Here is a 14,043-nt window from a genome sequence, read left to right on the forward strand (position 1 = left end):
GTAATGAGATCTGACGCCCTCTTCTGGTGGGTCTGAAGACAGCTACAGTGAATTACGCCAGAGCGAGCAGGGCCAGAACGAGTGGGGCTGGCAGAGGTCCTAAGTTCAATTCCCAGCAGCCACACATGTGATGGCTCACGGCCATCTGTACAGCTACAGTGTACTCATACACATAAATAAATAAATAAATCTTTAAAAAAATTTTTTTTTAAATTTACTTGAAAAACATAGGGCCTGGAAGCTAGCAGTAGTGGCATATGTCTTTAATCCCAGCACTCATGAGGTAGAGGCAGGTAAACCTTTGAGTTCAACACCAGCCTGATCTACAGTGAGTTCCTGGACAGCCAGGGCTACACAGAGAAACCATGTTTCAAAAAAAACCAAACAAACACAAAGCAAAACAAAGCAAAAACCAGGGCAGGAACTGCAGCTCAGCAGATAAGAATGCAAAGTGTACTGCTCTTGCAAAGGACCCAGATTCGGCTCCCAACATCTACACCGGGTGAGTCATACCTACCTGCTGTAACTCCACTTCCAGGAGGATCTGGTATCTCTGACACCTGTGTTCATATACTGCCCCCCAATACATATAGTCAAAAATAAAAACAAATTAAAAATTAATTTAAGATGCCGGGCGGTGGTGACGCACGCCATTAATCCAGCACTTGGGAGACAGAGGCAGGTGGATTTCTGAGTTCAAGGCCAGCCTGGTCTACAGAATGAGTTCCCGGACAGCCGGGGATACACAGAGAAACCTTGTCTCAAAAAACCAAAAAAAAAAAAAAAAAATTACTTTAAGAAACCAAACAGGGCTGGCGAGATGGTTCTGTGGTAAAGGAGCTCTCCAGGAGCCTGGTGATGTGAGTTTGATCCCCAGAACCCAGACAGTGAATGACCAGAACCAACTTGTGCATGTTGGTCCCTGACCTCTACAACAGTGCCATGGCATGTGTGTGCTTTTCCACCCCAAAAATAAATTAATAAAAGTTAAACAAAACAAAAAGCAGGGCTGTATAAGCAGGTTTGATCAGAATGTTCTGGACATGCTGACATGCACAGAGCCAGCTGGGACTGAGTAAGGAGGGACTCAGAGGAAGTGGCCCAGGATCTCTCTTGGGCCATCTAGGGTGAGAGATGCATACACAGGATGGGTAGGAATGAGGACCATGGTGCTGGGCCTCATCTTCATCTGGCTTCTGTCTTTGCCACAGTTAGAAGCGTCTCACTATAGGACACAAAGTTACCAGATATACTGATAATGGAACTTGCCTTGGCATTACAGGGTAAAGAGGAACAGGGTAGAAATGCTCATTAGCACCAAGGCTGGCTCTCCATTTGACAGACTGCCTGGACCATGATTAGCTTCCAAATGTATCACAAGATAATTATGGCATCACCATGTTGGGAGCATCAACAACCATGCTGGAAGGATCCCACACACTTTCTGGCCAGCTGGCCTTGATTCTTCACATCACCAAGTAAACTGTGGCTCATCACTAGGATGATTCTATGGCCTGGCAGCAGGGTGGAGTGAGAGGACCCAGCCCAAGTGAGTTCAGCTTTCAATGGGGCAGAAGGGAGGAGGTAGCTATCCAGTAAGTGTATGAGAGCCCATGTATGTGCAGTTACTTAGGTATCACGCTTAGTCAGCTTAATTATGCTGAGTCAAGCCAGGGGCCCAGGACAGGAATCCTGAACCTGTTTCTGCTACTGTGAGGTGCCATAACTCTAAAGACAGGCAATGAGCAGGCCATCCCAGAGCTTCACTAGAAGCCGTGGCCATAACAATAAGGCCGTACCTATGGCTGCACTACTCTGCAGATCCTACCATAGGAAAGGTACAGATGGTCTGCCCGGCTGGTAGAGGCAAACAGACCACAGCCACTGGCTTGAGTGAGCCGGCCAACTGCCCCTATCACAGGGCCTTGGCTCCATATACAGCTGAGCAGATGGTTAAGTGGCTGAACCATGTCTGACTTGGAAAGGACTAGGACTCTGTTCTAGAGGCTAAGAAAGGGTGGCAGATCATCCTGAGACCATGCTTAGATTTTAATAAATATGGCAACTAAAAGCCTAGAGAGATGGCTGGGTGGTTAAGAGCACTGGCTGCTCTTCTAGAGGACAAGAGTTCAATTTACCAGCACCCACATTTTTAAGTTCACAACTCTCTGCAACTTCAGTTTCAGAAAATCTGGTACCCTCGCACATGCACACATGCGGGTAAAACATCAATGCATATAAAAATAAGTAAATCTTTAGAAGGGGGTGGGGACTGAATCCTAAGGAGCTTAAGAAGCTCACCTGCATCTCACACCAGGTCATTATCTGCCCCATGGGACCATCAACAGAGGTACCTGTGCTGACCAATATGAAGGGGTTGTATCATACTAAGCTATGTTCTTGAGGAGAAAAGTTAGACCCTAGTCAGTAAGTCCTCTAACACCTTCCCCTACATGCTGTGCCTGGCCTGGGGGCACTGGGGATTTCAGTTGGACTTGCCAGCAGGGGGCAGGTCTGCTTGTCTCACAGCTACCTCTCTTAATTGGATTCAACCCCACTGGAGGGGTTGGACTACAACATGGAAGAGACTGTGACCCATGCCCTGTGCCCTCGACCTGGAAGAACTTATGCTTTTGGGGGGAAAATGTCATTGAAACCTTTCTATGAGAGGCCCAGTCTATGAGAGGCCCTTTGATCCCATATACAGGTCTAAGGGAACTTGGTGAGTGAGCAGCAGGCAGGGTTTAGCCCTAGAAGGAAGAATGATGTTGGCAATGTCAAATGGTTGCGGTCATTGGTTGGGTACAAGGTGAGGTTTGGCATCCTCAGAAGCAAAGCTGAGATGCACAGTGGGGTACTACCTTCAGAGTGTGGGGATTAACACTGAGTAAAGCCAGCAGGTGCAGATGATAGACTTGCCTGGCCTGCTCTGCTGCTACCTGTGTCTACCTATGGCCAAAGCTAGTCAAAGGTGGCCCTGGCTATGATAAAGCACTGCAGCTACAACTGGTGCTTCCTTGTGAGACCCATCATTGAAAAGGGAGTGTGCGGGCCTGTGGACTGAGCACACTCACTGGTATCCAGGTATGAAGACACCTGCACACATATACCTGGCTACTCCTACCCAGTGCCAGTTTGGGGCTCAGACTGTATATAAGAGGCTCTTCTTTGGAGCCTCCTAGCTCTGTTCAGGGCTCTAAATCCAGACCCAGGCCTGCCCTCCTCTTCCCAATGCTTAGATCTCCTGGGAGGAGATGACTGATGGCAGAGCCACCCCCAAGCCTGCCCTGTGAACAACAAAACCTTAGGTCAGACAATCAAGGCTTCATAGGTTTAAAGGTCTCTCATAGCTCAAGGTGGATCTCTACTGGCTTCTCAGCAGATGCACAGCCTCCTCTGGGAGTTTCTCATGTCTCTGGAATGGGGCTCCCATGGAGTACTGTCCCATTCTATGGAAACAAAAACTGGAGCCGGGCAGTGGTGGCGCATGCCTTTAATCCCAGCACTTCGGAGGCAGAGTCAGAAAGATTTCTGAGTTCAAGGCCAGCCTGGTCTACAGAGTGAGTTCCAGGACAGCCAGAGCTACACAGAGAAACCCTATCTTGAAAAACCAAAAAAAAAAAAAAAAGAAAGCCAAAAACTTCTGACAAGCCTGAGCTATCAGACCTGTTCTGGCAGAGGGGCTCATGTCCAAGGTCTATACTTGGTCGGTGAAAGCCAGGGTGCCCAAAATAATAACTTGGGGACCTTGAGGGGAAGGGAATCCTTCACCCACATCACTGGATGTCAGATGATACTTAGAATTTTGGGAGAACAAACTAAATAGAAGGCATAAGACCTGGAAGCTGGAGCTAGCTCACTGAGATAAGAGGATTATCATGAGACTGAGGCCACCCTGGGCTACAGAGTAAGTTCCAGGGCGATAAGTTCTAGGCCAACCTGGGCTACAGAGTATGACTGTCTCTAAAACAGAAGAAAACAAAAGTAATAAAAATGAGATAAGGAAGAAAACAGGTAGTTTCTGTAATTTTGGCAGCAGGGACAAAGAAGAACCACAGTACTGGATTTATCCTGTCTTGCCACCTGCTTTGGACACATCCCATGGGAGGAGACAAACAGGATGAAGGAATGAGAGCTCTTCACTTTAGAAAGACATAGCCTGAGAGGGGACCCTATGAACAATGTCACCCGGTAGCATACATAGTGTTTAGGGTGGGCTGGGAGCAGCAATTTGCTTTACTCAAAGCATAGGTCCAACTGCAGTCCACAGCGCTATCAGTAAGAAACAGAAATTTTGTGCCAACAGCAGAAAGTGCAGGCACAGAGCGAGGAAAGGCTCTGAGCTGAAAGCATAAGTGCTTCCAGAAATCAGGATGATTAACCCCAGGTTCAGGCACTGGAGGAGAAGATCCTATAGGACACCCCCAAATAGGAGGCCTATCTTACCTTGTGCTCTTAGAAAGCTGAATTCTAAGTCAAGAGTGGACACCACACAGCTGAGGCCTGCCCATGGGGATGTAAAGGGAAAAGGTCTAATGGGTGAAGTAAGGAGTAAGCATAGGAAGCTTGACTGCAGAGAGGTTGGCTATCACTGGAACCGAGGTGGGTCTGGAAGAGCACTCTGTGCCCACTCAGGGACACTTCAGCAGTCCTGAGCCAGAGAGCTGCCAAGAAAAGGCTCCAGCAGTCACCAAGCATCAAACTGCCAGCAGGAAGGAGTGCCTGTGGGACATTTTTGTTGTGTCCTCCTAGGTCTCTCTCCTTGTGGGTCAGCCCCACAGGCCAGGACCAAGGTGAGGAACACATGTTCCTAGATATGTACCCTTGAGGCAGGGCTAATGCTGGCTGGCTCTACAGCCATGAGAATCCGCATGGAAGTCTGCCTGGTTATTTATTCCAGTCCTGGGAAACTAAGTGTCCCTGCTGAGTGGGCATCTATACTGCAGCCCTGACAAGGTGAAGTTGGGCAGGCAGCATCTTTCCGCATGGACAGGCTGGCAAAATCGATGAGCTTGCCAGGCCTCGCCCCAAGGAAGCGACTTTCTCCATCTAATTGTTTCCCTTGGGTGGACCCATGTCCAGGATGGAGCATGCATACCCTCATAGTGCCCCACAGGAGCCATTAGTGAGATGAGGACTGAGAGGTACAGCTTTCCTCCCCTAGCTGGGCAAATCCTGAAAGGTCAGGAGACTAAGAACAGCCTGTGTGGACATGTGTGCTCCCAAGTGGAGCAGAAGTAGCCTTCACCTGTGTGGCACCCCCATGTCTAGCTCCTGCTGCACACATCTTCAGGCACAGGACAGCTGTGATAGGCTGACAGGATCCTCAGCAGTCTCCCGGAACACAGCAGGTGGCCATCCCCCAAAGCCTTAATAGCTTCCTACCCTGTCTGCCCCATGTTGGGTCCTGCTCAGTCAGTAAACCTGCCTTCTTCCCTTGGCTGTTGTTAGACCAAGGCTCAAGAGAAAGCAAGCCAGCAGCACTGTGGGCTAGAACAGCTATTAACTCAAGCCTGTGATGAACCCCAGACGTTGGAACAAACTGTGTGGAGACCAAAGAGTGCAGATGTGTAGGCAAGACAGAATTCACATCCACAGCTTTGGAGCATGGCCCACCCTAATGCCCCACCATGGAAGGACCAATGGAAGAATTAAATGAGAGCTGAGAGGTGATCTCAGCTCTGATGAGTATACCTTCACAGACTACAAACAACCAGGGTCACAGAGAAAAGTCCCAACCTTTCCACTCACTCAAAGCTCAGCTAAGGGCTGAATAAGTCAGTTCTGGCTTTGTCTTGGGGCCAAGGTGGAGAGAACCTTGACGCATAGATTGAACAGAACGTCAGCACTTAGTACAAGGTGGGCAGCCTGGCCGCTGCTCACTTGCCCTGGGTGATGCATGCATGGTTCCTTCCGTAGAATGCACCTGCCTAGGGGTCAGAAAAAAAGAGCTGCACTCAGTGGGCAATAACACCCAAATCTTTTCTTTCTGGATACCATCCTTGGCTGGCCTGGAACTTGATACACAGGCTGTCTTGAAACTCACAGAAATCTACCTGTCTCAGCCTTCCAAGTACTATAATTAAAGGTATCTACCATCACGCCTAGTTAGACTTCTGAGCAACCAACAAAGAACAAAGACCCCAGATTTGTAAGAATGTTAAAATATCTAGCACTTAATAGTGGACTTCACTACATCTAATACCCTCAGAGGGGGCTCAGCGGCCTCCACTCCCTCACCGAGGGAGAAGTCACCTGTGGAGGCCAGCCAGAACTGACCCAGATGTCAGAACTTGCACAGGCAGACTTTGAACAGCACCACAATTGAATCCACAGAAATCCATGAACTAGAAAACTTGCAGATGTGAGACGAACAGAACCTGGGTGGGGTTAATGGCCGAGAGGGGATGGGAAAGAAACCAGCCTCCTTGGAGACAGCAACAGACAACAACTAAATCAGAAGAAAATCACATCTCAGGAGCCCAGGGCGCCTCATCAGGCCAGCACACACCACACAGTTGAGGGCGCAGAGGATGAGAGCCAAGGAAACTAGCAAAAGCCTCCCAAACATGGTAAAAAGTGAATGCACAGTCCATGGAAAACTCCATGAACATTGAGCATAGGTGACATGGATTGAAGTCATCAAACTGCTGAAACCCAACAGCTAGCACTGAAGCTTGGTGACAGTCGGATTTGTACACAGGAAATGCACAGGTAAGAAGTAGAAGCAATACTTTAAAACACAAAGATCCTTGGGCTCACACTATTAAAACCAGAGCCAAGACACTAAAGGAGACCCTCAGTGGAGGAAACGATGGGGCCAGAAAGGAAAAGCCAGTCCTGGCCAAGTCCACATGACACAGGTGCTGTCCAGAGGAACTATGTAAGCCATGTCAAACCCCACCAGCCATGTCCAACTCTCTCCCATAGCAGGACAACTCACCATGGATGCAGATCTTGGCTAAGGGCCCAACACTATGGGTGAGGTGCTAACCCTCAAGGGCCTGGGGTACGTCCAACAGAGGACTGGAGCTTTCTACCCAACCCGTATCTCAAACTCCACAATCTGCAAAGCCCAAAGGAGCTACCCCACCCAACCTTCCCATATTTTCCCTCTTTCCCAGGGACTGAAACCCACATCTCTGACTGGCCACACCTGGAATGTGACCAGGAGGGTCCTGGGCTCACCTGGCTCCAATGACAGGCTCACGGGCATCCTTGGAGGCTGCATAATCCATGCCATAGAAATTCAATCCCAGGAGGATCTTGCTTCGCCACTGTGACTTGGGGTCTAGAACCTGGACACAGGCTCGAATCCATGACAACGGAGCATTAGGGCCAGGCCTGCAAGTTCAATGGGAAATGGAGCCACTCTGAGAAGGCAGGAAGTCTTGTGTCTGACTTTAGTTTGGCCCTCTAGGTCATCTACTTAGGCCCATTTCCTTCAGTGTCATGGCAAATACCTCTCAAGAATTGGGAAGCCAGGTGTAATGGCACACATCTTTAAATTCAGCAGCTGGAGGCAGAAGCAGGAGAACTCTGTGAGCTCAAGGCCAGCCTGGTCTACATAGTGAGCTCCAGGACAGCCAAGACTACATAGAGAAATCCTGTCTCCAAAACAAACAAACAAACAAACAAACAACAAAGGGGGGTGTTGAGATGGGAGTTGGGGGCTGGAGAGATGGTCCAGCAGTTTAGAGCACTAGCTGCTCTTACAGAGGACTTGTGTTCAATTCCTAGCACCCACATGACCACTCACAACTGTCCCTGATCCATGGGATCTGACACCCTCACACGGACATACATATAGCCAAACACCAATGTACATAAAATAAAAATAAATAAATAAATAAATAAATAAAGAGTTGGGAAAAAGTTAAACATTGTAGCACACATCTGCTGCAAGTATAAGCCCAGACTTGGCCTAAAGTGAGTTCCAGACCAGTCTGGGATATAGAGTGAGGAGGGTCTATACTCTGGGATAGAGAGATAGCAGAGAACCTGAGTTCAGTTCTCAGCACCTACACACAGAGGCTCACAAGTGGCTGTAACTCCAGCCTCAGAGGATCCAGTACCTCTGGTCACCTTGAGAGCCCACATACATGCTAATAGCCCCACACGAGACACATACATATATAATTAAAAATTACAAGAGAAGTCTTAGAAAAATGAAGCACTGAACACATCACAAAAAATTTTTAAAAGGGGCAGAACCAGAAACTTCATTTAAGTACTGTAGGCAAAGTGGCCTTAGCACCTTTGAAGGGACCCACAGGTGCCCTGCACGGGGCAAAGTACTTACTTGTAACCTCCCCAACCCTAGAGAAGTAGAACAGGTCTAAAATACTGAACAAGGACGGGTCAGCAGACATGCAGCTGGGACCAACGCCCAAGGAAAACAGAAGAGACAGGCAGACTATGCCTATGTCACTGATGACAGTTCTACCCATGCAGGGACTTCTCAAAGAGTCAGCTCTCCTGAGAACGGGGCAGGAACACCATTCGCTTCCATCTGGAAGCATCTGGGGCAAAGAAAGTGACTGCCCACCTGTGCTGAGCCACAGATCCCGTAGGCAGATGTCTGCTTGCAAGACCAAGGTGCAGGCCTGTATCTTCTGAAGACCCACTGCCCACACAGCGCCCTACCAGCCCAGCCCATACTCACTGCTGGGATGTGGAGTAGTCATATGTCATGAGGCTGAAGCCATCTAGTATGGGGGCCAGTTGCTCAAACTCCTTGTGTGTAAACATGCCCAGCTGGTCAGTCCTGTGACAAGGCAAGCAGACCTACTTTGAGTTACTATGTATGGATGACCGGTCTTCCTCAATAAGAGTCAGAACAAGCATGCTGTCTGGGTTCCTAGCCTGTACCCCTTCTCCTCCCTCTAAGACAGTGTGGTCCCTGGTCTACAGAGTGAGTTCCAGGACAGCAGAGCTACACAGAGAAACCCTGTCTCGAAAAAAAACAAAAAAACAAAAAACAAAACAAAACAAAAAAAACAAAAAAAAGACAGTGGTTCTCACCCTTCCTAATGCTGTGGCCCTTTAATACAGTTCCACATGTTATGGTGACCTCCAACAGTAAAGTTATTTAGGTTGTTACTTTATAATTGTAATTTTGCTACTGTTAGGAATTGTATGTAAATACCTGTGTTTTCTGAAGGTCTTAGGTGACCCCCATGAAAAGGTTGGTTGTTTGATACCCCCCATGGGGTCACAACCCAAAGCTGAGAATTGCTACTTTCCCTCAGGGATGGGGGTAGTGTGCTATTTGGCCAGGGTCATATGTACATACTCTGGGTGCTAGGATGAGGGGTAACAGAGGGCTAACAGAGATGTCCCTCTTCCCTTGCCCCTGGAAGGTTCTGAGAGAAAGAGGATTAAGAGCTGTACCTGGCACTCAGCCCTGTTCCAGAACCATCCCACAGTGGGAACATATAGAAGAGGACAGGCTCATAGAGGTTCCAGCTGCTCAGACATGGCTGAAGCATTTCCCCGGGTCCCCAGGGCCTTGGCCTCTGAAACACATTATCTTGGCCCCACAATATAACAGTTCTTCCTATTCCTGCTCCCAATGGAGCCCAAACATTCAGTCTAGAAATGCCACTCTGTGGTGTCCTTAGAGTGAGAAGGGTTCACTCATATATAGGCTCATTCATTTGAATAGTTAGTCAAATTGTTTGGGAAGAATTAGAAGGTGTAGTCTTGTTGAAGGAGGTTTGTCACTAGGAGTGGGGTTTGAAGTTTCAAAAGCCAATAACAGGTCCAGTCCCTGCTCCTCCCTCTGCCTATGGGTAAGAATAGAAAGATCTCAGCTACTATTCCAGCTCCATGACTGTCTTGCTTCTCACAATGATGATCATGGCCTAACCTAAAACTATAAGCAAGCCCCCAGTTAAAGGCTTTCTTTTATAAGAGTTACATTGGTCATGCTATCTTTTTTTTTTTTTTAAGATTTATTTATTTTATGTGTATGAGTATACTATAGCTGTCTTTAGACACACCAGAAGAGGGCACCAGATCCCATTATGGATGGTTGTGAGCCACCACGTGGTTGCTGGGAATTGAACTCAGGACCTCTAGAAGAGTAGTCAGTATTCTTTAACTGCTGAGCCATCTCTCCAGCCCCCAAGGTCATGCAATCTCTTTACAGCAATACAATAGTAACTAAGATATGCTCCCATGGCAGAGGCTTACCTGCTCCTAGGTGAGACCCTCATCTAAGAACCTGCCAATGTTTACAGGCTCCTTGTATGTCAGGCACTACTGTTTCTAGATCTGATTGCTCATGAAGAAAGGCATGAGCTGCAGCTGGACGCTGGCACAGGAGCAGCCTGTCTTAGTCCTACCTTGTGTAGAACTGCAGAAGTGCAAGAGGAAGGCTCAGAAAGGTTCAGAAAGGTGTGGCTGATGCCTTTGGGCAAGAAAAAGCTGCTGAGGCCTAGAAAGTTCCAGGCAGAGTAGCTACACCTGTGGCCTCACTCAAAGCTGGGGAAGAACACTTCTCCCTGAAGACTTACGTCAGTATCACTCAACACCCAGACACTCACGGTGAAGAAAAGCAGGCCTCTCCTAATGGCAGGATAAATCTGCATAGACATTTATACCTTGCACAGGGAGGGGGCATAGATCCTGTGTGAAGGCTCCCAGAAGAAGAGGTTTCTTCTACTAAAGCACACTGGTCAGGCTGTACGTACCCTCTGACAGACAGGACTAGTCAAAGTAGACAGTATCTGCCAATGCTAGGTAACAGCTCCCACTGTCCACTGCCTGGAGTCCTAAGACCTCGACTGGTACTCCCTACTAGTTGTGCTTCTTGGACCAGCTGACCTATCAGTTAGACCTTACCCAGAGGAGCGGGCAGGCCAGAAGGCATTCTGTGAGTCCAAGGTAGGTTACAAAGATCTGATCACCACACGATTTCGCCCAGGCACAGCTGGCCCCAGTACACAGTGTTGTTTGCTATCGTCTGACCTTCAGGTTCACTGTCTCTAGGAACAGACCCCTATGGTCACCTTTAGCATCATAGGGTCCCAGGCAGGCTGCCATAGCACTTGCCCTCAGTGTGTTACTGGAACACCAAGCAGGGCAGGCATGGATGGGGAGATAATGAGGGCTGAAGGCAGAGGCTTGAACACCTGAAGAACAGAGGTAGGTCAGAAGTTTTGACACCACAGGAGAGGGTGCAAGGTGAGAGAAAGCAAGAATATAGGGGCAGGTATGAGTGGGAATCTTGGGAAGACCATGGGACCCTTTGGGGACTACTTTCCTGAAGCATGCATTATTCCCAGAGGTTCCTATATGCAGCTTCTCACTGATGCAACCCAACCCCACAGGCTGGGCCATTAAGAACAGCCCACATGTCAGAATGGCCTTATTCTTTTTTTTTGTTTTTTGTTTTTTCTTTTGTTTTGTTTTTTTGTTTTTTGAGACAGGGTTTCTCTGTATAGCCCTGGCTGTCCTGGAACTCACTCTGTAGACCAGGCTGGCCTCGAACTCAGAAATCCACCTGCCTCTGCCTCCCAAGTGCTGGGATTAAAGGCGTGCGCCACCACCACCCGGCTAGAATGGCCTTATTCTTAAGTGGTCAGGATAAAACAAGATGAAGACAAACAGGAACACAGCCAACACTTTCTTTAAATGGAGCAACCTTCTAGGGTGGTAGCCATCAACAGGACAGACGGGACACCATTGGGTCTCTTACTACCCGCCCTACTCCCATCCTCCCGGCTATGTCCTTGGGGGTTTCTCTGGGAATATGTTATTTACCCTCTGTCTTTGAGGAAGGAAGACTATCCAGAAGCTGTTGCTAGAGCCATCCTTCCCCAGCCTGCCCTGCTTCTTCCCCAAATCCTGGGGGAGCCTGGCCACTGAGCTATTTCTCTTTGTTCCACAGCACCAGGACAAAATGAGTCCATGCTCAAGAGACATAAAAACAGCTTGCCAATAGGCCACACATGGCATGACTTCCAATAAACAGAAATTACTGCTCATGCTTAAAACCTCATGTTCTGAATTAATTTCTGAGGGAGGAAAACAATATAACAAAACACATCACTCAGGTCCTGGGTCTTGGACAGGCCCCATGCAGCTGGGGCCTTCCCATGGCAAAGAAGAAAAGTATCCAGCCCCAGCAGTAAGACACTTTTAAGTGCTCACTAAGGGCTAAAAAGGGGCAATCCTTATAGCTCAGGCTACCCTTTCTTTCCAATGATGAAAACCTCTTTTCCAGAGAGCAGAACTGTAATGACACTGGGATATGGCCCTCCATGTGACCCTTTATCCAGACACCCTGTAGCTAAGGAAAATGCCCAGATGGTGCCAGGGCACACTGTGAAGCTGTAGCCTGCAGAAAATACTCATGAACACTGTGAGAGCTATTTGCTCAGTGGCCTCACCCCACTGTCATCTCCAACCTCAGAGGTCAGTGAAGCTGTCAACTCTCAACCATGCCCCAGAGCCACCTGATCTCAGCAATGCAGCTTTCTTTCCAATTTTGGAGAATCCAACACACAAACTTTAGCTCCCTGTTCCTCAGCCCATAGGGTGTGTGCCTCCCTTCTCCAGTCCACAATTAATACCATCAATAGTTGATGGCCCCATAGTATTGGAGTTACAGCCAGACAGAAAGTACATAGACTTAAAGACAACACTTCCTGGAGCTGTCCACGGCTGAAGCTTTATGCTTTTGTCCCTGTGACTCTTGCCTCCTCTGACTCCTCTCTCCATGCCCCTGGATGATGAGCCAGGTCCCTCCCTACTTCTTCCAGGACAACAGAATGGGTTGTCAGCTTACCCTACAGTTAACAGTCCCTGTTGCCCATCTTGCCAGGCCTTGTTCCTGTGATCTCTGTCATCAACCTAAGAGGTCCCTAAGAGCTAAAGATAAAGAGGCTAAGGAAATGTAAAAGGCAGGTTAGAGATTGACCTGACTTTTAACTTGCTACACCCCTCACTGACATCCTGTATAGTATGTTACTGGCCTTTGAGAAACCCAAGAGGCTGGCTAGAAGCAAACCTGATATCTCCTATGCTCCTAAGATGGTATGTTGCTAGCCCCAGTAGGCCAGGGGATCTAATTAAACTACATTTTCAAGGCTGCCACTCTGCCCTGGCTTTTATATTGCGGAGTGTACCTAAGTAACCTTGGAAGAAGTGTTCAAGGTCAGTATGGCTGAATAGCTGCCCGGTTCTAGGGCAAGAAGGGTCTGCAGTGTTGTGGCAGCCATTTCAGTAGCAGCTCTGACTTAACCTGCCTTTGGTGACAAAGTACAAAAGTGAATTTTCATTTGATGAATAGAAGTCACCCCACTCCCCACCCTCACACACCAGAGCTGTCTTCCTAGAGTAGCCTCTATGAGGCAAATGACTTGACTGTGTTTTGCTGAAGATGCAGAGGTGGCTCTCTACCATGGGTTGGGGGAGGACAAACAAGGAGGACAGAAAGCACTCCTATGCCCTGGAGCAGTGCCATCAGAGCCCCACTACACTCAAGGCAGAAGGGACATGCCCAATGCCACAGGGCCTCAACCAGCTAAGGGCCCTGCTTCCCTTCAGACTCTTGATCCTTCTTCCAGCCACTGCAGATGCATCCCCACCCCCACTCTGGGTACCCTCCAGAATCCCTCTCTTCATGGCCATAAGGTCAACTATGTGCCTCAGTCATTACAGAGTGAGTGATGGAGTTGGCCTTGGCTTCTAAGACGCACTTCAGGCAAAGGACTGGGAACTTGGGTGGAGATGCTTGGACAGAGAGATCCTCTGCAAAATATGGCACCCCAGCCCTGACCAGAATCTGAGAGCAGCTTCCACAGACTCAGAAACTGCCACAGGTTTCTGAACTGTCCACTCCAAGTTTCTGCCTAGCTATGGCACCCCAGCCAACGTTATATACCAGGAGATCCAAAACTGAGCACCCGGCAGAGGCAGCTGACACCACAGCTCTGGAGGCCCTTCTGGAGGCTGTGACCCCTTTGCTGTCTCTTCTACCTAGGTCTGCAAGACCGTTTGTTCAGCTGAGGAAGAAAGTGTACAGAATGGAGC

The 14,043-nt window shown here is 48.6% G+C and overlaps 1 protein-coding gene across 1 annotated transcript in view; it reads right to left on the reverse strand.

Moving 5' to 3' along the window:
* Chid1 (chitinase domain containing 1) overlaps positions 1–14,043 on the reverse strand; it is a 39,749-nt gene that overhangs the window by 5,785 nt on the left and 19,921 nt on the right. Inside the window, exons 9-10 of the mRNA XM_031388867.1 lie at positions 8,666–8,767; positions 7,189–7,344 (exon numbers count right to left, since the gene is read on the reverse strand). Coding sequence (XP_031244727.1) covers positions 7,189–7,344; positions 8,666–8,767 — 258 coding nt within the window. The remainder of the gene's footprint in view (positions 1–7,188; positions 7,345–8,665; positions 8,768–14,043) is intronic.

The sequence above is a fragment of the Mastomys coucha genome, unplaced genomic scaffold (assembly GCF_008632895.1).
Source record: "Mastomys coucha isolate ucsf_1 unplaced genomic scaffold, UCSF_Mcou_1 pScaffold21, whole genome shotgun sequence".
Classification (NCBI taxonomy): Eukaryota; Metazoa; Chordata; class Mammalia; order Rodentia; family Muridae; genus Mastomys; species Mastomys coucha.